This window comes from Chamaea fasciata, unplaced genomic scaffold (genome assembly GCF_029207755.1).
Source record: "Chamaea fasciata isolate MVZ Bird 193981 ecotype frontalis unplaced genomic scaffold, bChaFas1.0.hap1 SCAF_9, whole genome shotgun sequence".
NCBI classification, from domain to species: Eukaryota; Metazoa; Chordata; class Aves; order Passeriformes; family Sylviidae; genus Chamaea; species Chamaea fasciata.
The window spans coordinates 29,553,616-29,579,497 of record NW_027094094.1 but is presented as its reverse complement, the minus strand read 5'-3'; the positions used below and the strand labels follow the sequence as shown (position 1 = coordinate 29,579,497).

The window sequence follows — 25,882 nt, the reverse complement described above, 5'->3', positions numbered from 1 at the left end:
TCCACCCAATATTGGGATGTGTGAATGACACTAAGTACCTGCAGAGATTGTCACCAGCCCAACTCAGCAAGGCAGGGGACACCAGGTTTAATTACAAACAGGTGACGTGGGACATGCTGAAAGCTGAACGTGCTCTTGAATATCACATCAGGTTCAGCCCCAGTTCCTAATTAACTGTTCTTATTGGGTATGGATCTGGCATCACAATAATGAAGCCTCCTTTTGGAGGATAGGCTGATGATCCCAGCCTTCCCTGCGTATTTACATCAGGCTTTTAAAATGCACTAGCCTGCACTTTAAAGAAACCTGGGACCAGAACATCTGGGCTTTGGCTGTTTTGTTTCTCAGTAATAAAAAGTGAAAAAAATGAAGCAGCTGTGGATAAAATGTTCAGGAACACAGCAGCACCTTTGTCATCCTTTACCTATAACCCCTTCACTAGCCTTGATCACAGGAGCAGAACAGGACGTGGGGGAACTTGGAGGAGGACAAGAGTGAATGTTTCCCACCTTTTTCTTAAATGAGATATTCGTTATAGGATCCTTGAATTGTGTGGGGATCCATTCCATTCATGACACACATGCATAACTCCCCTTGGCACTAATGGGAATGACGAACGTGTTGTGAGAGGAGAATTGGCCCCTAAAACTGCAGGAGTGTGAACAAGGTTGTAAATATATCTCAAGGTTCTGGTAACATTAGAAACCAGCCTAGAGAATTTCTCATGGTTTATTATGATATCACCAAATCCCCTCTATGTATTTATAGCCTTGTAATTCACAATTATTCTGGGTCCATAAATGTTTTTGGCATCTGAACGTAGAACTGATACTATTATTTCACATATTATGGTACTGTCCGTGAATGCTAAATTTATTCCAGCACAGACTCCTGGAGTTCATTCATCAGATATTTTATGCTACTGTTCTTTTAATGATTCATTTATCCCTAGTAATATTTGTATTCTGAAGTGTGGCGTCTCCAGCCGACAGCACAATTCAGCTCTGCTGAATTATCTTTTTCTTTCACAGCATAACAAAGTAGAGCACAGTCAAATTGAAGATGGCCTTTAGTACACTGTCAGAACAATACTGCTTACCAAGCATATCCAGACACATTTCTCAAACCACATGTAATGCTCTGCCTGCCAACATGCTCATAAAGTCATTAACTGGCATCTTAAAATGAGGGTGTGATACATACATTTAAATGTTTAGGAAAATCAAATGTGGGCTCTCCTAGAAGCTTATTTTGAATTTCAGCTTCTACATATATCAACTATGCAGCGGAGCACAGATGTAAAAATTCACCTTGATTTTTCACAAGCTGCTAAAATATACTCCTGCTAAAATCATACACATTACCTATCACTAACGAAAGCTTCTTTATGCCATTAACTATTTGCCCTTCACAATTTTACAGAGCAAGACAGACTCAAGCTGAAGGTTTACAGTGCTGAGGATTCATTTTTACAAGCAAATTATTATCAGCAGTAAAATTAAGGAGGAACTTACTTTACATGCTACAGATTTTACTAAATGAAGTAAATAAAGGTTGTGGCACAAGGTTCTCAAATACAAAACCTACCCAGTAAGTTACAATTCATGCTGTTACAGTTTTTAAATATATGCTTTCTTTATCACCCACTCCCACAAACTGCACTCCAATTTATACACACACTAGGTTTAACCCTTCCCTTCCCAAACACCCTCATCGATCAGTGCTCTCATCACACAAGGATCACCAAATTCATGCATGACCCAAACTAACGAAAAGGGATTAAGCAGTCAGAATTGATACCGAGAGCCTTGAAACTCAGTTAACAAGGGCAAAGCTGTCAGAACCGCAGTCTTCTCCTGTGTACCCACAGAGCCCCTCTCGGGGCTCACAAAGCTGATACACAGTGCTGGAGGAAATCCCTGCCTGGGAAAGCACATTTGCTATGGCCCACAGGTGCTGTAGCCAATCCCCTTTCCACAACCTTGTCCAACAATTTCCCTTTCTTTCTAGTGTTCCCACCTCCCACCTTCCCTTGCTTGCCCAAGTAAGGGTCCACCTTGGCAAGCTGAGGGGGCACTCCCCGCTGTTGCTGAGATCTCCATAAATGCTGACATGGCCATTCATTGACAGCTTCTGCTCCCGTGTGCCTCCGTCGTACCAAACGATTTCACAAAAAGAAGAGAAAAGGAATAAAAAGGAAGTCTCCACCTTCAAGTTCAGACACACAAAGGCTGCTCTCTCTGACAACCTCCCATAACACAAGACAGGCCATCTATAAGAAGATGAATATTGTATCTCAGAGAAAAAGTACTGGCCTTTCTGCAACAACACAGTCAGAACCGGACTAGGATACTTAGGTAAACAGATAATGAGAAGCCAGTCACATCATACTGTGCCTATAAACACAGGGCCAGTTGCTTTTTAGGGCATGGGAGTAATAAAGAGCAACTCAGGAAGACTTGGAAGGGAGTTGGTGAATAAATTTGGTCTGTATTTTCTCCTTCTCCCCACACGGGAAATGACACCCAGATCTGGCCATGGTATCAACAGCACCCACAGAGGAGCCTGAGCACCTCAGCACGGCCACACAGGTCACAAGCCAGCATGATTGATGGGCTGGTATGAAGACAGCTCTGACTTGATTAACGGAGCACTTGGAGTCTAAGATGACTGCAGGACTCTGGGCTCCAGCAGCAAAGAGTTATAGCATAGGAAAGCAGACAGACAGGAAAAAGAAGATGTGCTTGGTGCCCACCCAACTATACCACAACATTACATAGGTGTTGGGTATACAGGTCGTGGTACTCAGCGAAGTTTTGGCTGGCTATGTGGAAAGGATATAATGCGGGAAAAAGGCATCAGTGATCTATGAAGGATCACCACATCTAACCAGCAACCATGGCACATAGAGGAGATCACTGATCACCTCCCTCCATGGTGCTGGGCACGGGAAGGGCAGCAACACAAAACAATAGACATCGCAAACTGGGTCACCCTGGGAGCCAAAACCAATATGGGCAGGGATGGAAGACAGAGAGAAGGCTGGGGAGGAAAACAGCACCCTCCAAACCAATGATTAAAAAAAAAGGAAAAAGGAAAAAAAGAAAAAAAAAGCATGCACTGAGATAAGGTCAGATTCCTAGTGCAGCAGCACTGCACCAGGACACACACGTTTCCAGTTACTGGAACAAAAACCCATGGTCAGTAAGAATTAAATGCAAGATCCAACAGTGACTAGAAAGGAAAAAATCCTGGAGAGCAGACACATGTGGGTGATTACACAGCCTGGCAAGGTCAATCCCGGTGCTAAAAACAGACAAAAATAAAAAAAGCCATAAAGCATTTTTAAAGGGACACCATCCCACACTGGCTGCTTTGACACTGTCTGTGAATGGTCCTTATTTTATTATCTACTTATTTTGTAATTATGTAGGCTATCCTGTTCCAGCCAGAGGCTGCAACAAAACTCTTATTGATGGTGCAAACTGCTGCAACTTTGACTTTAGGAGAACATGGGGCAGTTTCCTAGCTTCACAGGCAATATAATTTAACTCTTCCTCCTCTTGGTTTGCATCAGTGAATCCTTCTCTGATGTTTCTGAATAGACCAGAACTGCAATTGCAAATGGCTGTGCTCTACATGAACAGCAAAGTGCCCTGTCATACCAATACATAATTGAAAATGCTGACACAGTGACAACTGCTATCAGCACAATTCTGATAATCATGCTAGCTTGTTCCTGCTGCACGAACAGGGTGGGTGGTGAACAGCCACTGTGAATAAGGGGCTACCAAGAGGGAAGTTACCTGGGATTTTGTTTACATTTCTTGGCATACCTTCCACATTTCAAAGAACAAAATACTCACATCCTCAGTTTCCAAGGGCGATGCTTTCACCCCTTTTATAAAGGCTGAAAGGTGGGTCAAGGCTTGATAATAAATCCAGATCTCTTTGATAAGGCATGCTTGAAGTCTGAGGGGTGCAGTGCTAAAACTCCCTTCAAGAATTACAAATAGATGAGGCTCAACACAATCCAGTGGTGAGTGAAAGGCTTCCTTAGCCAGTGCTGCACATTAAAATGTTTTTGTCACCCTCATACGCTTCCTTTGTAATGAAGTAGACTCTCTCTTCAGGGAAGGGAAGAAATTAACAGCACTTAAAACATCCCAGCACTGCTCAGGCAAACAGGTGGCCTCAAGGACAGACAACCTCAGAAGGACCACACCAACCTCCTTCGAGGGAGACGGAGGAAGGTGCAGAGGAGAGTGGCAGTGGATCAAGAGAGAGGAGCAACTGAGGAGGGAGAGCCTCAAAATGCTACTAAAGATAGGGTCATCTCCAGGACTGAATCATTGGAAATACACTGGACCTAACAACTGCATCACCTTTCAGCACTTAAAAGGCAGCCAACAACTGAAGCCAACAAGTATTTGTTAAACCAACCCGTTGACCAAAAATAAAACAAACATTTATCGTTTATCTCTGTCTGTCTGCTCAGCACCTCAGGTCATCTCTGATCCCAAACATGTTCACACCAAAGGTAAGCAGTAATTAAACCATAAGAAGGCGTTGAACCAAATGAAGCCTTCCTGCTCCACAGCCTCTCTGAACAGTCATCCCAACCGAGCTTCCTGCTCCACAGCCTGCTGGTGTTCTTGTCCTGCTGCAGTAGTGCTGGCATATGCTATAAGCTGCACAAACACAGAAGAAAAAGCCGGGCCACAGCCTCTTTTTTCCCAAGGGAGCCGTCCTTCTCCATTCAGGCTCCATGGAGCACAACAGACGAGTCATGTAATAGTCTCATCTACAGCAAAAGAACTGTATCAACTGGGCTTGTTAAGATGAGTTACAGAGGTCACTCTGACCCACAAGACAAAAAAACAACATACGGTGCACAAGGGCAGAGGGGGAAAATGGGATAATGGGACACTTACAGGAGCTTTATCAAGATCAGAATGGCATTCAGCTAGAGCAATGGGGACAGGAAGGCACAAGAAGAGGCAAAGAGTGCAGACAGAGAAGAATGGGAGGGGAAGAGAGGCATGACTCAGGCACAAAGTATGCAAAGTGGCTGTACTCTAAATAGCTAACAATTAGTTGGTCAGAAAATTATTGCATCAAGTGATGCAGGTGAGTCCGGACTGAGCAGCACGCGACAAACACTGAGAAAAGGAGAGAGTCAACGTCAGAAGTCACCACAAGTGTCTGAGCATGCTACAGCTGCAGATTATCAGTTGTGATAGAGTCACAGTTTGACCACATTATAATCTGATAATCTTTACCTGGGGAAGTCACACCTGCTGGAAGGCCACTGGCAAGGGAAATCGGAAGGGCCATGCAACAGCCCAGGGCCCACCGGGGCTGGTAACTGCGGTCGGCACCTTCCGAAAAGACAGCTCATCCCTACCCCACCTGTTCTTCCAAACTCACTGCAATCTGCTGTGGGTCGGTCAATCTGTGCAGCAACACAAGATCCAGCAAGGAACTGCAATCTTCCGAGGGAAGATACGTAAATTATGAGACTGGTTAAGATGAGAAAACGAGAGGATGACCCAATCCTGCAGCACCCAGCTCTGGCCAGAGCAAGCTCCTCTGGAGAGTTCAAAGGAGCTACTTCAAGAGAAGGAGGAAACAACTGCTGGAAAACCACCTACATACTAGAAAAGTGTGACTGCTAGAATACACACGTCAGCTCGGAGCAGTAGTTGATTTCTCTGGGCTTCACAGGGAACAAAGATCCAGATTTTTTATACCCTCAAATGCATGACTGTGGGGAATGAAAGACAGGACAGGACTCATCGCTAAATTTTCCTTGGGTTTCCCCTTGCTGGACCTGAACAAACAAGTGCAGCAAAACCCCTCCAGTTCACCAGAACTTGCTCATTCCAGTACTAACACTGCCAGTGCAGGAACCTTGACCACTCATTTTGGCACGATACTCACACAGGATGGATAAAAGGAGTGGCAATGCCAGCTTGGGGACCAAGCCCAGACCTCTGTCATGCCAGAGCCAGAGGGCTGCAGACTGCCCTGCTGAGGCAGCAGCTCCCACCTCCCTGGCCCAGCACAGGCACGGGGGCCATTTGTTCCATGGCTAAATCCAGGCAGCTCTGCAGCCCAGCCTAACCCAAACCAACAGAGCTGGTGAGCACTAATATCAGTCATTTTCCCCTCAGCCTCTTCTCTCAATTTCAGCTCTGACTCCTCTATCTTTTATTTCTTTTTCTAAAGACACATTTAGAGATGAAACCATTCATAACTGCCTATCCACAGACAGTTTGTGGCAGCATAATTGACAATGAGTCTGCAGCAAAAATGAAAATGCTGTTTTAATAACCTTGGCCTAAAATACATTCTGTTGTATGCCTCAAAGGGTTTCAATAAAAAGTCAACCTGTAGAGACATATTTTCTTGGCTTAAACAACAATCCAAAGCATATAAATGTAGTCCAACTATAATGACATATTTATAGACCAATAAAGCTTACACTGCAGCTTTCATACTTCACTTAAAGGAAGTCTCTAAGAAGCAATGTTATATAAAATAATTTGAATTCTTTTCGAACTATAGCCCAAGGAATACAAATATGCAACTTTGCCGTATTTAACCGATAGTGTTTACATTGCTTAGTTGTTAAACATTTTGTAAAATGAAATAATTCCTCATTTGGTGACTTCCCACTGCTTTACCAAATAAGGGTATACCAGTCCATTTATTACCGACAAAAATTCCCTAAGTAATTCTAAAGACAAAAATAAATAACTAGCGGCCTAGTAGTGAATGATTTTATCAGACCAATTCTTCTGGAAAAACAGGTTCTCATGTTCATTATGAATAATACATTCCTGAGCAACTCTATTTTTATATGCTGCATTGTTGTTACTCTTTATTTTTCCTCAACATTTCAAAGAAATATTCAGAAAGCTATAAATAGTCTTAAGACATAAACTGCTAGCATTCAGTATTGACATATTTGTAGAAAGGGACAGAATGTATAACATAAATATCTCAACAGGCAGAAAGAAATAATTCTTAAAAATCATTTTTCAGCCTGAAATCTCGAAGCTCACACAAAAAAATGCTATTGCGAGATCTTTTATTTAATATAGTCCTAAGGAAAAGTTCTGCATAATTCACTAGTGATAAAAACAACAGCATTTTACAGGAAAAAAAAAATAAAACCCAACAGCTTCTGCAGAAAAGAAAGGCAAAGAGAAAAGAGAGAAAATAAAGAGAAAAAAAAAAAAAGGAAAGAAGAGGGGGAAGAGAACAAAAGAGAAGAAAGGGAACAAAAAAGGAGACAGGACTACCTTGTTTGACTTAGGGTCGACTTTCAGTTATACGTTCATGGTTTCTACTGGTTGTGGATTAACCAGGTGTTGCCTCAGTTTTGGCTAAGCAAGAGCCACTGAACACATGGCACAGGGTGTACACTGCTCACATGAGGCCTCACTTTGCCTGGTTGTTGTTTGAAGCTGCCCTGCTCCCAGCAGCAACGTGTTTAATTAAGTATGTTTGCACAGTGACACTTCTCTGGTTCTGTATCAGCCATGTTTTCATTTCATCCGGGTTATTTCAAGCCTCACCACTCCTGGATAGTGTGTGAAAACTGATTTTGTTGCTTCTGTAAAGCTTTTTTGAGCTCTTTGGTGGGGATATAATTTCCTATTACCTTCTAGAGCTTGATCCAAAAACATCTAGTAGGAAAAGCTGCAGGATCTACTCACTTTTATGGGATTTTTCTGTAATGGAAACATGCAGTTTCATAAGAAAAAAGGGGTCCAGGAGATCATGTTGTTTATCTAGGCCTTTTCAACACCAGGTTCAGCAACTTCCTCATCTACAGCCAGGGTTAAACACCAGTATCACGTGAGGGACCTTTGCGTGACAGTGCACTGTGCCCCTTTTACAGCATACAACCCCATTTTAAGAGGAAAGACTATCCCATGCTATTGTGCTGGAGACCTGCTGCAGAACTTATGGCTAATAAATCTTCTGAGAACTGCTCTGTTGGTGAGACACTGAGTATTTGAAAAGATCTCATGTCCCAACAGGCTGTAAAGCTGCCATTTGACAGCAGAGAAGAGACAACACCAGCATGCCCAGGAAAAAAATTTCCTCCAACGCCTCTGACAGGGCACATCTTGCTCCTGCCTTTGCCTCCAGCTGGGGACACACCAACACCCAGAGCAATGTCAACCCTGACCAACCCCTCAGAATGAGAGAAGTAAATCTCCTCTGTCTCATCAGTGCTAAATACCATAGATGAGACAAACCCTAGAGCTCATGGATTGGCTACAGGACCAACTAGGGCTGCTCCACAAAGATCACCACTCTTCTGAGTTTCTGTGTCAGATCCAGGAAGCAAAACAGGATTAAATTCTTGGGTCTTTCAAATGGTAAAAAAAAAAAAAAAATCCCCTCAGTACTAGATTTAGGAAACCTGATTCTCCTAATAGGCTGGATCAATTGTCGATATCAATGTATGTAGTCAGCTATAGGTCTTTGTGAACCTTTGGTTTCACTCCTGTCAACCAGTCATTATGAAGACAAAAGCAGTCATAACCAAACATTCGCCAAAATTCCCTTTTCTACTGAAAAAACCGCCAACCCAACAATAAAGCCAGAGCCACCAACTGACAATGAGCAACATCAGAATGTGGGGTTATCAAAATTATACCATCTAGTTTGCATTCCATGAGCGTTTTCAGTATAACCCCTACTTTGAAAGGCTTAACATGCAACTATAAGCTTTGGGCTTAAAGATAATTTTCTCTGGCTCCTAGGGTAGATAATAGCAATTTCATAACTTACCACAAGGATTTTTTTCTTTGTTGAAAACAAAAACAAGAAAACATTAGCACACAAAAGTTCTGTCTGAAAAACATTAAGATTCTTCTGACACAACAAACAAATGCAAATAAATCTAGTGCGTAAAGAAGATACCAGGGCAATAGCAGAGAAAATTACTGCATGTAATTATGAACTAGAAGAAACCACGGAAAAAAGCAAAGAGAGAAAGAATTGCGTAGCTTATTTTTTTCCTGGACATGCAATGAAAAATAAGATCAACTTCCAATTACACTTTAATCTTCCAACCTACATAGCTAATGGTAAAATGTGAGATTGACAAAATCACTTCACCATTTGATAAGATCAGAAAAATTAGATGCAGAAGATAAATCTTCCAAGACAGATCTTCAGCTTCACGGAACTTGGCTTTGATGCCAACCCAGTCACGACACCATAAAACTGAACTTGGCCCTGCACTCCTGTTCACATAGATACAAAAGCTTGTCCTCAAATGCTTAGCTTTTAATTTCTTACCTTTTGACACATTATAGCCTAAACTTGATGTTCTTCAAACATGGAACATTTATTAAAAATACGGCAGAAGAGAGAAATGTCCCTGGTATGCACTTCAAAGTGCCATCTCTGACAGCTGTTACACATCCAAGGTCCTAACACCACAAACAGGCATGTTTACCAACAGGAGACCCATCTCCCTTGGACCCGGGAACCCACCACAGGTATTACAGGTGTGAGTGCCTGTGCAACAAAGCAGTCCCACAGCTGCAAACCTGCCTGCAAACATCCAAAGCAGCAGAGCTACAAACTCCCTTTCTGGAACCAAATGGGAAGAAAGCACAGGTGTATGTGTGGAGACAACAGCGGGGTGCTCACAGAGCAACATGTGTCAGCAACATAAAGCTGACAAGGAAACACCATGGAAGGGACACATCCCTACTGAACGAGACATGGAGGCAACTGTACAGAGTCAGGACAAGCATCAGGAGCACCTCTGAGCTTCTGGAAGATGGGAGATGAGAAATGAAAGGCCTTTGCTCATCCCTGCCTGTCCCAGGAGGCCTCAGGAAGACCCGTCAGCCTCCTCTCCCCAGAGTGTACAGCTCTGACCTGATCCTCCAGCCGCAGAGCCCCAAGGAGAGCCCGTGACAATTACTTGTATGCGCATCTTCAGGGTTTGAGCCGTAGTGCTCGGGGCCATGCAGACAGGTCTCACCCCACACCAGTCTGCAAGGAGCTGGAGATGAGCTCACCACCACCACTCATCCCACACAGGTATCTATCTCATCGCCACACCTCTGCCCCAGGCTCAGACATACCTTGGGAATCTGCAATGGCACGGCAGGATCAGGCTCATCTCTGTTCCAAAGGCACTCTCCCACAGGCCCCTTCCCACAAGAGAAAGTAGGAGATACTCACCAAGGTCAGCCTTTTCCTTCAGAATATCTTTGAAGTTCAAGCCACTGTTCAGTGTGGATTGTCTGTATCTTGTCAAGGCCTCTTTTTGCCCATTCTTCCCCCCATCCATGGGCTGGACCGGCTCAGCCCGGAAACCACACTTCCACTTGGAGAAATCGGACTGTGCCCATTTTGCCAAGTCCTCGAGCTTCACAGTAACTTTTTCTGAAACAGCAATAACTTCATCCTGCAAGAAATGATCAGATGAGAATACAACATGTCACTCTGGGCTCCCCAATGACTGAGAAACCAGTAATATCATCCTGCACTGACTCCTGCAAAAGCTTATCTTGCTGCAGGCTGGGTAATTTCTCTGTATCACAGAATAGCTCGCACTTAATTTATTCCTCTTGCCACCTAAGTGGAAATATTAGTTGTTTACTTGAAGCAAATACACATGATCGAAAGACAATTTCTAGGACCACGGCAATGATCCTAAAAGGCATTTGAAATGCAGGTTGCCAAATCACATTCTGTATAATTCCCCAAAGCCTTGAGGGAAAGTTTGCTTTTTAGGTACAATTAGCTGCAAATGTAAAAATTCATGGCTGGATGACTAATGGTTATAGTTAGTCCTGAAATAAATGGACTAAGTAAATCTCAGATTCTTGGAACTCTGACTCACCAGAAAAATTCCTGTGTTTATGGTACATTTTCCCTTGGCTTATACACAAATATTGAATTTAACTTTTGTCCTTAAAATTAAATAAAACTGTGATGTAATCCCAAAAGAAATACTACATAAATGTGCTTCCCACCAAAAGAAACTTGCACATTCTCATGTTTCTTAAAACCTTTTTCAAGATCAGAACTGTAATTTTTTTTCCCCTTCTAAAACATACATTCTAAGAAGAGCACTTAAACTTAGTTTAGCCTCCAGAACATACACTCAAATTAAACAGTCCTAATTGGTGGATTTTAACCTTCCAGGAAACAATCAACTCCTCTCAGTCATGGTGAATAAGCAGAATATTTTACAGCTGACTCCAGTGAGGAAAGGATCAAGAAAGCCTCAAAAAATAAACAAACAAACATACATATCCAGCAAGATACTCTCCACATTTTTTGGTAAAAACAGCAGAAATAGTTTATGCTGTAATGAGAGCTGGCTGTATGCCACACCTTGCACACCACACATTTCTAACACTAAATAAGGTTACAGGTTCTTGAAATAAATAAACCAGAATCCAATTTTTTCTCTCAAATGAACATAAGTATTTGCAAAGGGGAGAGAAATTCTTTGAGTTATTAAACAAAGGGAAAAGCACGATTGATTCTCTCTGTGTGTTGTTTTTTGTCCACTGAACACATTCCTCAGGAAATAAAATACTGCTCAAAGGAAAAAAAAAAAAAAGCTTTATTGTGACAAGTTGCACACAATACAAAACCTGAAAAAATTCTAGTAAAAAACCAGATCTGATATTCCACTCTTCCTTATATAATACAGACCTGTTTTATAAGCAGGGACCTTCATTACATTTAGTGCAATAACAAATATTTGGTCAGAAGTGAACAGCGTGTTTATATGCTAAGCAAGCTTGTAATAAAATCTTTTCCTTTATCGCTGCACAGCATAAGAGCCTCCACCAAACAACAAACAATAACAGTGATGCTTTAAATCTCTGTTTATGACAAACGTCAATACTTTGTAAACAAGCACTGGGTACTACAAAGTACAATTTCAATGGATGGTTTCACCCAATTTCATTACACCATCCACTTGAAAGAAAAAAGCTGTAGTTGCTCTGCATTTTATAGCTATTACATAGTGATTATTAAATGTCAGGATGGAAAAAAAAAATACATATATATATATAAATATCAGCCTGCATGCAGACAGTCTCAGCAATTTCTGGATGAAGTCCTCTCTTAGGATGCTGAATACCATGACCAGCTACTACACAATTTCTAATATTCCATACCAGAGAAATCTACTTAGCAGCAGTTAAAAAAAACCCCTAAAAACACCAAAAAACCTGACTTGGAGATCGGACATGCTTCTGGTTAAAATATTATTTTCCAAATAGCTCTCACGATCAAATGATTATGATTTCAATTACTAGTTTCTTCATATCCTTTCCAAGAACTGGTATGACTAATTTTGGCTGGCATACAAAGTAAGCTGAGCAGACAATTTATTAACCAAACGAAAAGTACAATCACTATTACATCATCAATGAATAAACTTGTTTTTTGAGAATAAAACCTTCGCACACACATGCACGTGATGTGTACACGGGAAGGGAAAAAAAAAGAATTAAAAAAAAAAAAATAAAAAAAAATAAGGGCCCTACTGGACCAAGGGTGAAGCTATACTGGCGTGCAGTGCCCAGGCTGCCGTGGAGGGGGAAGTGCAGAGCTTTGGGAGCTGGGGAAAGCACACCGCAGCCGTGAGCCTCCCGTGGCAGCAGCCCCACACTGAGGTGAGGGGCCAGGGGAAGAAAGACACAGCAAAGAGACCGCCCTGTGCCCCGCCTCAGCCCCCCGCAAAACGCCACCAAGACATCAAACACAGCCACAGAGTGCCAAGGGGTGCCCAGGACGGCACCAGCCAGCAGCCCAGCACAAATACAAAACACGGGAGGCCACGCCGTCCCCGTGCTGGGACAAGAGCTCCGGCCTAAATCTCCCTCCACAGCTGATGGCTCCTCAGGGCCACCCCACCACCTCCACAGCAGCTTTGTCCCCACGGACAGCTGGTCACTCCTGCAGCAGCTGTGTTCCTAAGGGGACCAGGCTGGCCCCCAAATCCCTGTCCCTAAGGGGACCAGGCTGGCCCCCAAATCCCTGTCCCTAAGGGGACCAGGCTGGCCCCCAAATCCCTGTCCCTAAGGGGACCAGGCTGGCCCCCAAATCCCTGTCCCTAAGGGGACCAGGCTGGCCCCCAGCCGCCCGTCCTCCCCTCGTTCTGCCGGCGAGCACCACGGCGGCCCCAGGGAAACGCGGCCTAGCTCACTTTTCGGCGGGCAACGGAAAAAATTACCTGAAGCGTTTCAGAGGCTGCCTTGGGCCGCCCTGCCTGCCACACAGCAGGACTGGACAGACCTGCTCCCTTTCCCTCACCACCCGCTTTTGACCCAATTCACACGGAATTGTCCGCATCTTTCCTCGAATACTCCTCGAACGCTGCAGCGCAGAGTGCAGGCCTCCTCGGTCAATGAGGATCTCACCAGGGTGGGCCTCCATCCCCAGGGGCATTGCCACCCGCTGCCCCATCGTACAAACACCGTCACCCCGCGCGGCATGGCAGGTGGCTCCAGGCTCTGCTTTCCGAGGAGCTCGAGCCACGGGCAGCTCCAGCGGGGCTGTCTTCCCCACATCTCGGCAGCTTGCCGACACAGGAGGTCAACTGCCTTTCTGCCACACCACCCAAAGAGAGGTCACGCAAGGATCTCACCAGCTCTGGAATTCCAATGTGCCTTGCCAAGCTTTCACACATTCTTAGGCAACCTTTCCAAGCACTCGGCCCCAAACTACTGTGGTGTTTGGGGGGTGTTTTTGAGCAGCAGGTGACAAAAGCGTCCTTCTCCTTTTTGGTTAAGCCCTGTATCACAACCAAAGCTGCTCTGGGACCTGCAGAGCTATGCCAGCCACAGCAGCCCCTGCACCCCTTTGATACCAAACTATCTGCTCACTATCTACTGCCACAGCCAGAGAAACCCCTTCAACGAGATGACAAAGTAACACAGATGTTGAAAAAATAAAAACCAGGTACACGGTGACACATGACTAACAAACCTTTAGAAGATTAAAGAAATCCGCTGTATAACCTTCATGTCATTCATAATTATATCTCAGTGTAAACATGAAAAACCACCCACGTCGCAAACGGTGCATATATAACTCTATCTATACAAAATCAACTCATCATGTATTAGCTATGCTCTGAAGTGATATGTTTATGAGGTCTCCATTGCACGGTTAAGTCTTTAATTATCATTTTGTTCTGCTACAGCAAGAAAAGACAACAACCAGCACAGATTTCAACTCTGCTCCAAAATGAGATTTATCAGGTGGACCTGGTCAGTGGTCCAATGGATCAATGGTCTCCGCCACAATATCATCTAAATCTCGAAATAAGCACTGCCTATAGAAAGAGACACTTTTCAGCTGCTTCTATAAAAATGGTTATCTAGTCAGCCTGTAATTTTAGCGTGTCTTACAAGACTTCTAAGCAAAGTACAATTCTTTCACCTATCAAGTAGAAAATGGGGAGATGGTTAAGAAAGATGGTGACACAAACCCTTTTCATCCGTCTCTTGTTTTTTTAAGAGCATACTGGATTTGCATTCCCAGAGAAGTCATCCAGGGAGAAGAGGACAGCATCTTCTCGAGAGCCATTATGCTTAAATATTATGTCACTGTTGTCTAAGCAACCATCACAGCCTCGTGAAAGCACAGAATGCTATATTGCCTGACTCAGCAGATGGTTGAAATACTTATATTCAGGGAAACAGGTCAGGTAGTTATAATAGTTTAAAGCAGATAATTATTTTTTAGAAGAAGTATTAACTCTTACAAGGCAGGGAGTCACAGGGCAGCACAGTGAAGTCGTACATCTTGATTGCACACCCGCATACAGTACGTCACAACTCCTCATTCATTGCCAATAACTAGGAAAGATTTATATTTTAGAGACATTGAGGCAGCCTTAAAAGAATTACAGCAACTGAGATATCTCAAAATTTTGACGTTGGCTGAGACTGTTTTCACTCCAGTACTTCCAGAGGTCATTTAAGGAATTCTGGAGGGCATGAGCGAGTCAAACACCTGCTTGGCTGTCTCTGAACATCGAGATGTACTGTAAAAACTCCTGCTGATAATTACAGGAGACACTGCATGTCATTCATATGATCAGTATGATTTGCATTAGAAAACATCTTCAAGCCATTTCCGTGAAATCTTTAGCACAGTAGATAGCTGGGGATGCGTATTTTACAACCCAGTACACTGATGATGAAAACACATTCATCCGCGGGAGAAAAAAATACAGTGTGACTCTTAAGGACTGCATTCACCAGGGATAACAGAACTGTTATTTCATTTGGGCATAAAGGCCTCTCTTATTCTGGGCTAGTTTTACACCCCACATATATTTCAGGGTTTTTGCAATTCAGAAGGACCTTCCGGTACCGTGTGTCTGTAACGAGGCAGTTCTCGACTCTGGAATCCCGTTCCCTGCTCTAGACCCCTTTGAGGAGCAGGAGGTCATGCTACAGACACGCAGAAGGGAAGGAGAGGGCTTGTGGCCAACAAGCACCTCTCCCATAGGAAGGCATTTACCTGGATGTTTGAGGAAAGTACCATCAGCTTTATTTGACAGCACAGTCAAAACAAAAGGTCCTGATCAGAGTCTTTAGTCCAGAGCTCTCCTCTGCCATACAGATACTACCAAGGCTCTGGGACAGCAGCAGAAACCAGGTCATCTCAGTTCAGCCCTGACCCACCCACCCAAAGTCACACAGGAACCTGAACCCAGGTCTCCAGAAGCACCTCCTAAAAGCAGCACTTCCTTCGGGGACCATATCCAGCTCTAAAGAGGCAGTGAGCATTTGGACAGGACTGACCTGCTCTCAGAGACTTCCTCTAGAGTAAAAATGTCCTGTCTCCCTGCTGCCAGCGGTGAGCTGGGAATATACACAAAAGTTTTTAAGACTGCAGGATCACGAACTGGCTAAAAAAACTGGCTGTGTCGTGGAAAAGGCCTGGCTCTGGGATGTGCCCTGTTCAGTCTCCCTTACAGGGCACATGAAAGACTCTCCTGCCGTATACTCCTCAGTTCTTCCAGCAGAACCCTCGTAAGGATGCTGCAGACCTGGCGACCAGGGCACAGCTCTGCCAGGTGGGAATTGCTTCTCCTGTTCCACAGATGGGATCACTGAATGACACGGAAGCCTCACAAGAGGCTCCAGAGCTTGGCACAGGCAGGGGCAGCTTTCTTTGCCCTGACCCTGCTCAGAGTGCCTCATCTGGGGCCATCTCCCTGGTGCATGGCCTAGCCCAGGGCAGACAGAGGTGTCCCAAAGGATTTGTGGAGCACAACTGGCCACTGGGGTCTGGACCTGCTCCCTGGAGGTGCCTACATACAGAGACCACTGTTCTCCACCCATGAACCTACAGGGAGAGCCTTGAGAAGGGGAACATGCATAGATCAGACATTTACCTGGCACACCAGAGAATTTTAAAGAGGCCAAGGCAAAACCTTTCATCTGTTAATCCTTTCCTAATTACTTTAAAGGGCTATAATGATCTTGTTAAATTCAGGTGACAGGTATTTCCCCAGCCTAAGCACAGCTGAACAGAGCTGTCTGAAACTCACACTGATGTGTTCATCCCTTCTGCCAGGGTCCAAAACCAAGAGAAAAGACCGTGGCTTATAAAGGACATGGCTGAAGCACGTGAAGTCCTATGGTTTTTGCTTTCCCTTGTATTAGCAAGCAGCATTTTCCTCATGACTCAGGAATTCCAAAGCGAGACACGCAGAAGGACCTGGGGCAGAACGCCACCATGTCTCTGTAGGATGCTTTTTGGGGTACTGGAACATTGGGGCCAGAAGTGGGGCGGAGATGGGGCGCACAGAGGGATGGCTGTGAGCAGGTAGACGTGACAGCTCTGCTGTGAGCCTCCTCCTTTGTGGCTGGGGTGTATTTTTCTCCCTCCTCCCACTCCCAGCCAGAGGTTCAAATTGAATTTATATCTGTCATTGCAGATAGAAGTTCTGACCAAATAGAAAATAGGCTTCAGTCAAAATGTTTTCCCGTCAGATAGCTCACAGATCTCAAAGAGCTGTTTTAGTTTAGGCAAGTTGACAAGTAATTCATTCCTAATTTTGCCTACTACAGTTACAGTACAAGAAGCTTTCTTCATAGATTACATAATTATATTTTTTCTTAACAAGGAGTACATGGCATTAGCAGGTTTAAATTATGCAAGCTTATTCTTTTGTCTTTTGTTATATTGTGTTCTATTGTGCTGGTAAAACAATATGTGCTTTAATTAGCAAATATCTGTAAATAATTTACTTGCTGTTCATACAGCAGAACAATGGAGCCAATTTTCACATACATCCACTGAGCATGTCTAGGGGGTTTCTTGCCAGAACCTTCCATTGTTCAGTATCTGTATCAATCTGCCCATCATTAGCAGCTAACGTTCAACAACCCAGTAAGACATTAAAGTTTTGGCCCCTGAGAGTAGCCCCAAGTCCCCCAAATCTGGGGCTATGCTTTGCAAAGAAAGATTAAAACATTCAGAAAATGAAAACAAACTCTTTTATTATCTATAACCCTGGCACCTTCGCACAGAAACATGGACGCCTGCCAAGCATTAAGGTCATTGGATTAATGCCATAAAATGCCGATGTTCATCTGACCTTCTGACTGCATTTTAGCTACAAATAAAAAGCTCAACTTGATACAACACTCTGAATCACGCGAGTGCCTAGGCTGTGCAGGGTTAACGCGGGGTGCGAGCCCACGCTGCACACACACACACACACACACAAAGAAAAAAAGCTCTTAAATCAGGAGTGGATGACTGTTCGGAGACTTAAGGCATTGTTATTTTGAATGCGAATGAAAGGGCTAGAACAAGCATTGCAAGAATATTTCAATTATGTATTTCCCAGAACTACATCTCTGAGCAACTAATGCAAATATTGCTCCCATAGCAGTAGAACTTCTTCCCAAATAAAAGCATACGAAAGCTTGAATCAGAACATACTTTCTATATCATTCGCATATTGTTTGAATATTATTAAAAATGCAAAATCTATGTATGCGTTACTCTCCTGAGCAATACAGTAATTATGATTAAGGGACAAGCAGCACAAAAAGAGCCAATTTATCTTACTTGCGCTTAGGAATACTATTGTGTAACTAAGCAACTAAAGACAAAATATAGTCTAATTAATTCACTCCTATGCTTATTTAAAAGACACAATTAGAACATTTTTATTTTACAGCCTGCACAGTATCTCAACATGCTTGAGGGTGTACCATGTGAGGCCTATTATTCTCCAAAGACAAGAGTTTAATGTTTAGTGCCACTGATCAGACTGGGAACAGCAACTCTGGAAAGCAGTGGGTGTATTTTACAATCTGAATGCACAGGGAAAGAAGGGAGGGAAGGAAGAAAGGAAAAAAAATAAAAAGGTTATTTTTGGGGGTTTTTTTTGGTTTTTTTTTTAAGGAATCTGCCTTAAATGACCAGATATTCCAGATTGCTGGCTAATGGCTAGCAACATGTGGCTCCTCTGAGTAATATCATTGCCCTCTCCTTCCTTTGCCAGCATATGCTGCTGGTGGCGAGAGAGATAAAAATACACAGAGTGGATATGCAATTACCAAACCCACGATATTTTATGACAAATGCCATTTCTCTAACACTGCTATTACAGTGTGCCTGATTTCCAAAGCTGAATTAATTTGAGCAAGTGTACATTGGAGATTGATGCTATTAGCATGATTTTTAAAGCACCCTTTAATAATCATAATCTGCATGTTTGAAACGTGCTGCCGTTACCAGTGTTGACAGATACAAGCATAAGGCACACACCGTGAAGACTAAAACGGGGCTATTCTCATTTCAAACAAGAGTGAACAGATTTCTACGTCTGTAAAAAAACCCAAAATCTATTATTGTGCCGAGGGAGTAGCACATTTTTCTAGGGGGGTGGCAATAAAGCACTGTTGAAATAAGACACCGTGCCTGGGCTACCCTGTGCTACCTTTATGCACTGAGGTATGACCCCTGCCAAGTGGAGAGCCCCTACCAAATGAACCAGGCTTTCGAGGGATGCTGTCAGCATCTATCCTGAAATGAAGAGAGAAAAAACCCACTGACTCCCTTAACTTTCTGGAAGAATCTCTTCTGCAATTATAAATGACACACATTTATGGAGTGACTTCTTTTTTTTCCTTTCCCCCAATTAGTCTGAAAATGCAAAATACTTCTAGGGAAATAATTACAGGAAACTAGCTCTCTCCTCTCCTCTGTATGAGCAACGCTTACTCATGTAAATTACTTGCATGAGTAAGGATTATTTGCAAGGCGAAAAACATTGCATCAGATCCCCAGTTTGGGAGAAGAGATGAAATCAACATGAGTTCGTAGTAAACTTTGCTGCTGATGAATGAAGCAAAGGCAGATCCCCACTGACAGTCCAGCCTCAATGGAAGCAGTATTCACCACGATGCAGGGCAGTGCAGGGAATGTCACACCACGCAAAATGAATTAGTTGCTTGTTTAGGGTTTTTTTAGGAATTTTATGCATCACATCAAATACCATCCCTGGATTTAATGAGTATCAACTTCGAAATAGATTTTTAAGCCTAGTCTAATTAATGCCAACACCTTTAAAAACATGAAAGCACCAGGCACTAACAAGCGTTTCGCTCTACAACTGCTTTTCCAAAGGTCAGTCATTCCACAGCCCCAAACCACCCCTTGGAGCAGAGAGAAGTAAATGAGCTGGAGGTGGGTTTGGCCAAGACCCTGTGGGCTGGAGGGTGAGCCCACCTCATGCCCCCTGAATGCCACAGGACCAGGGCACTGCAGGAGGGGACAGAGCAGGCGCTTTCTGACAGCACACAGCTTCTCACCCTTGGGTGCCAGCACAGCTGGGGGCCTGCTTTCCACAGGCACCCCACAAAACTGTTTCACACACCATGGGGTGCCCTTAAAGGCACTCCCCCTGGATCTTCACAGGCCTCAAAGCATCCTGTTCTGACCTCCGTGTGAGGCACCTGCCATCAAGGAGGTCCTCCCGACCCATGCAGAAGGTGACAGAGGGGACGACACCAGACCAGAGTGAATGAGAAAATCAAGGCAAGGCGGTGACCTCCTCAGCAAAAGACTCTGTTTTGGCAATGGGCCTGAAGGGATGGAGGAGAATCACGTCTTCCCTCCTGGAGAGAAGAGAGAGAAGGCTGCTCTTGCTCTCCGGCCAGTGTTGCACCTGCTGCAGTGTCTGGGCCTAATGGTGAGGTGGGAAGCAGCCTGCCCAGGCCACAGTGTTCTAAAGGCAGCAACAAAGTTTTCAGTGAAGTAGCATAAAACTTTTCAAGTTCACCTCATAGTGGTCCTGCAGGCCCTGTTGCTCTTACAAAAGTGTCCCTACTGTTCCTGTGGAGCAAGACTCCTGGTCTGAGTGTGATGCCAGAGCTGCTCCAGCCTCTCCATGCATGTCTCCTTGGGATGCAATGAGATCGGGGTCAGAAGGACCCGCACCTGCTGCATGTGAGCAGCCCCATCCCACATTCACCATCCACTGCGACTCTCTGCGAAACAACCTCCGGCCAGCTCCTGGCACTGAAAGGGAGTTTCCCCGCTGTGGTGATGGGGATGCTGAGCCTTAGGTGGAGAGAAGGGTACTGAAGTGGAAGCACACCTGGGCTTGAACCTTCCCTGGATCTGGGCAGCGCATGGAAACCTCCGGTTTTAGCAGCACTCGGGGTTATATTTCAATCTGGATGATGAATTCAGCTAGCTATAAAAAGACTTATATTTACACTTATTGCTGATTAGCTCAAACATTTGGCAATCAGATAAAATACGCCATCAGAAATTTCTGAGTAACAGAAGCATTACATCCCTCCTTGCTTCTCCTCCCTCCTCACAGCCACTAGCTGAATATTGTCATAGTGTCAGTGCTGCTATTATGGAAAAGAGGCAGCCAGCTGCTTCTATTAATCACGCCGCTAGCGCAGGTAGCTGCTGGAGACTGTGCCTAAATCTCTGGTGGGCTCGATCACAAGCCTGCCACGCAGCCCTTGCTCCCCTCACCAACAATTTCAGCGACAGCGAGCGCCCCTGTCACCCTCTGCCTCGGACACCGCAGATCTGCAACACACGCTTAAGCACTGGCTCCCTCCCTCCCTACTCCCTGAACGCAAGATGAGGTATTTTATCCCATCAGCAGTCCCACACCACAAATTAGGTCCCCTCTGATGGCTGTAAGCCGCATCTGACTCGAGAGCCATATCTACCCCGGCAGAAGGAGCCCAGCCCAGAGTTAGGAAGCCCCGTGACCCCGGAGGCGGCCCTGCTGCCCCTCTGGGGACCAGTACGGACGTCATTTACCAAAGGGACTGGGACCTCGGGGTGCCAAGGGGGAACAGCTGCCCCTGCACCTCAACGAGAGCAGTTGCCCCCACCCAGCCAGCACCCAGCCTTTTGTCTCTCTGCTGCCTGCGCATCACCAAGCACTGCTCGGATTGTTCCAAACTATTAAAAATCGATCATAAAAAATCATTCCAACGTCTATAAACAAGTTAATGGAGTAAGTGAAAACAAAGTACATTTCTTAATGGGAGTGTTATGTTGCCCTCTCTAGGCCCTGGCTCTCAGTGCCGGTTTCTGTAGGCTCCCTGCCAGAGAAGTATCACTCAGAGCTGTTGCTGTTGCTGCTACTCTGCTAATGAATGACTAACTTAGGCCAGAGGGGAAATGACATCACCGGGGTGTAAAACACAACTGCATTAGGAAACTTTTTACCTGCTTTACATTTGTCATAATTATTCTACACAATACGGCCGGCATTTGCATAATTTCAAGGCGTGCCATTATCTTAATTGAAAATTGTTTTCATATGGTTGAATAATGCAGAATGACATCAGTTAAAGCCGCAATGAAATGCACAAGTATAATCACATGGCTAATTACTAGCGGTGTTTGCATGTAAAAATAAATAAAATCGTGCGTATTATTAGGAAGGTACATGCAGCTGAGAACTCTCGTACCGGAGCAGTGTTTTACTCGTAATGGTAGGATTAATTTCCTCTGATGTTCCTACCACAGTAACATGAGCTGATCATTAAGGCGTATTAAAATGATTTGTGCCCCTTTCCCCACCCCCCCTCCCTTCCAAATATCTTTCATTTTACACACGCACGAGACACGCAGAGGCACAGTTTTAAATAGTCACCACGGGCAATTTCAGAGCATCCATTGCTCACTGTCATCTCCCTGATTCTTAGGAAAAGGCTCCCTTATCTCAGCGGCACGCACAGAAAATTAAAGTGAAGAGGTGGCAGCGAGCGAAGGCGGCTCTGAAACGCGTTTCGGCTGCGTACGCGTGTGTGCGGGCACACGGCTACGCCGGCACCTACAGCCACGCGTGCCTCCGAAAACAGCCCCTGCGGACAGCCCCCCCTCGGACCCACCCCCTCGGCATCTCCAGCAGAAGTTCCCCCAAAACATCTCGTCCCCCTCCCGCCGGGGCTCCAGCCCCTTTCGGGAACCCTCGCCATCCTCACAGCCCCCTGCCTGGGCACCTCACCCGTCTCCCGCCCCAGACCAAAGACCGAAGCGATGAATTTGAGAAGCAGATAACGGGAGGGCTCGGGGCTGGGGCGGGGCGGTGCGGGGCTGCGCGGCCCCATCCCGGGCTGCGCGGCCGCCGGCGGAGGGTGCCGGCGCGCAGCGCGTTTGCGCCGGGAGCGCGGCGGCTCCGAAATACGCCCAGGCATATCTGCAAGTTATTTGAATGTATTATTCCCGTACCTGTCATTTATCACTTTATTCAACACGTCCCTGCCAGCAAGAGAGCGTTTGATCTCCCTCCATTTCGTAATTTCCGCCCTCTTAAACATATCGAATACTTAAAAAAAGCCCCGAACAATATCGAAATCCCCTAACGTGTTTTTTTTTTCCCCGCTTTTCCGTGTGTTTTGTTTTGGGGGATTTTTTTTTTGTTTGTGGGTTTGGGGGGGGGGAGGGGTGTTCGGTTTGTTGTTCTGGATTTTTTTTGGTGTGGTGGGGTTTTTTTGGGCTTTTCTTTTTTTTTTTTTTCTTTTTCTTTTTTTTTTTTTTTTTTTTTTTTTTGTTAAGGAAGCAGGAGAAGGACAGGGCGAGCCCCGCACATACTCCACTGCCCGCCGGGCCGGGGCCGCCCCGCACCCCGACCCCCTCCCTCCTTCCCCCCGCCCGTACAAGTTCCCGGTCAGCGCGCACCGGTGCGCCCCGACGGCGCGGCCCCTCCGCGATGCCCCGCCACGCACGGCGGGGAGGGGGACGCGGGTGGGGGCAGCCAGGAGAGGGGGGGAGCCGAGCCCGGGCATGCAGGTGGGGACGGGCGCGGGGGAAGGGGGGGCCGGCGCCGCGTTTACCACCTCGCCATGGTCACTGGTCCTGCCCTGGGGGGTGTCCTCGGGGAGAAAATAAAGTTTGGCGCTGGAGAGAAGTTGCCGGCTGGTGCGCTCCTCCCAGAGCAGCTGCAGCTCCGCGATGCAGGCGGGCTCCTCCGCGCGGCACCGCACGAAGAAGAAGTCGCCGAGGGAGAGGACCCGCGCCCGGCCGCCGCCGCGGCGCTGGAAGCGGAACGCCCTGTAGAAGACGTAGGGGCCGTGCGAGCCGCACGGGGCGCCGACCCACTGCGGGGAACAACAACACGGCAGCGGCATCAGCGCCGGCTCCGCGCCGCGCCGCGCCGCGCAGGGGCAGGAGGAGGAAGAGGGCGGCGGGAGGGGAGCGCGGGAGGGAGGGAGGGGGCTCCGCGGCGGCGGGGGGCGCGGGGCGGGGCGGGGGCGCGGGGCGGCGCGGTACCTGCAGTGCGCTGCGCTCCATCGCGGCTCCGGCGCGATTGAACTCAACATTCTCCCAAACTTGTTGGCGTGAATGGAGCCCGGCAGGTCCTGGCAGGGCGAAGCCGGCCCCGCCGCCCGCCGCCCCCCGCCGCCGCCGCCCCCGCGCCGCTCCGCCGCCGCCGCCGCCTCCCGCCCCGCCGCGCGCGGCGACGCCCCCCCCCGCCGCCCGCCCCCCGCTCCGCCGCCCCGCCGCCGCCCCGCCGCGTCCCGCCGCCGGCGCCACCCGACGCCGGCCGGGCCCCCGACGCCCGCCCCGGCCCGGCAAAAATGCCGCGGGGCGGCGGCCGGCCTCGGGGAGGCGGCGCGGAGGCGGCGGGGCGGCGGCGGGGCCGCTGTCCGCGCTCGGCGATTTTTGGGGGGCCGAAAGGGCTGGCGGGCGCGCTGCGGATCTGACAGGACCTGCCCGTATATGTCTAATATAAAGACCATTTCCTGCGGCGCGAGGGGCGCTGCTCGTCCGCGCGCGCCCGGCGGGACCGCCCGCTCCCACCGCCCGATCCCGCTCCCACCCCCGGCAGCCGCGGAGCGCACGGCGGGGGCTGCACCCCCCTGCCGCCCCCCCGGCGGCCGCGGAGGGCGGGCGGCGCGTCCCTAATTTATTTAGCGCTGTTCCCCGGGAAGGGATGGAAAGTGGGTTATCGATTATATAAACACATCAATATTCATGGCGCTGCGCGGAGGGACGCGGCTCGGCCGGAACAGACAGCGCGGGGGGAGGGGGAGCGCGGCGCCGGCGGCGATGGGCGCGCTCTCTCCGCGCCCGCGGACACGGGCGCGCAGCGGCACGTGCCGGCGGCGGCTCCGCGGGCGCGGAGGGGCGCGGGGCGGCGGACAGGTGGCTGCGCGCCCCGCGGAGGGGCGGCCCCCTACCTGCGCCCCGCCCGCCCCCCGCGGCGGCGCCCCGCGTCGGGGAGAGCCGCCGGCTCTGCGCGTCCCGCGCAACCTCCGCTGTCCTGAAGCGGGCAGCTCGGGGCGCCGCCGGGAGCCTCAGCCGCGGGGACCCCCGGCCGGCGGAAGGGGCCCGGCACCCCCGGCTTGGCACTTGGTCCCGCACCGGCGCAAGGGCCGCCCCGCAGCGCCGGGCACGGAAAGTTCCCATCGGGGCTCCGGGAGCTGCATCCCCGCAGGTAGATGCTGCTGCGGCCGGCGGGCTGCGCGGCCGCCCGCGCCCGCGGAGCCCCATCCGCCCACCCCCGGACAGGGACGGGCGGGTCATGCTGGGGGAGCTCTGTCCTTCTCGCCCTTTTCCCGGGGGCTCCATCGATGCGCGCCAGCGCAGCCAACCCCGGCTCTGCGGGGCAGGGGGTAGGGAGCACTACAAAGTGGCTCCGCGGGGACCAAGTCACGCCCCGCTTTCCTCAGTAGTGGCACTTTTCTTCCCAATTTTTGGCTCGTTCCCCTCCCAAGCCCCCTCCGCAGGCCCTGATCCCAGGGGGACGGGGGCAAGGGCGGGCACAGGCTCGGAGCCGCCCCGGCGGGGCGTCGTGAAACGGAAGCAAATAAATAATTAAATAGGCAAATAAATAAACGAGCAAATAAATAAATAAATGAATGGAATCGTTAATAATGACGCCAGCGGTGACGTCAGCGCCCCCCGCATCACGACACAGCGCGTGCCGCGGGGGGCAGCAACAAGTGCGGGCGGCGGCGCCGGGCCGGGGCGCCCCCTGGCGGGCTGCCGTGGCGCGGGCGGCGGGGCGGGACAGAGGGACGGCGGCGCCGGACAGCGGGCCGCTGTCGGTGCACGAATCCCGCCGGGACCGAGGGGCCCGGCCCGCTGCAAGCCGTGATGTTCGGTGACGGGAACACCGCCTGGCCCCGGGCAGCGGGAAGGGAGCAGGCGCGGGAATTTGGGCAAGGTTTGCACCGGCGCCATGAAGGTGAGGGATTCACCTTGACAACCTCAGCGCCCAAGCCTGGCTGGGATGCTTGGTGCTTCCGGCAAAGCCAGGCTGATTTTCTGCTGGTTCCTCTGGAGGAATTACCAAATCCTTACAGTTTGTAAGAGGTTTCACCTTTCCTGCCCTTTA

At 47.9% G+C, this 25,882-nt stretch overlaps 1 protein-coding gene across 2 annotated transcripts in view; it reads right to left on the bottom strand.

Annotated features, from left to right (window-relative positions):
* The window catches only part of ARID5B (AT-rich interaction domain 5B), a 115,154-nt gene extending 91,209 nt beyond the window's left edge, over nucleotides 1-23,945 (bottom strand). Inside the window, exons 1-3 of one of the 2 annotated variants that reach the window (XM_066191678.1) lie at nucleotides 23,812-23,945; nucleotides 23,379-23,639; nucleotides 10,228-10,453 (exon numbers count right to left, since the gene is read on the bottom strand). In XM_066191678.1, the coding sequence (XP_066047775.1) occupies nucleotides 10,228-10,453; nucleotides 23,379-23,639; nucleotides 23,812-23,832 (508 nt within the window). In that variant the 5' untranslated portion in view covers nucleotides 23,833-23,945. The other variant, XM_066191677.1, reaches the window with a different exon arrangement.
* Nucleotides 23,946-25,882: the final 1,937 nt, after the last annotated feature.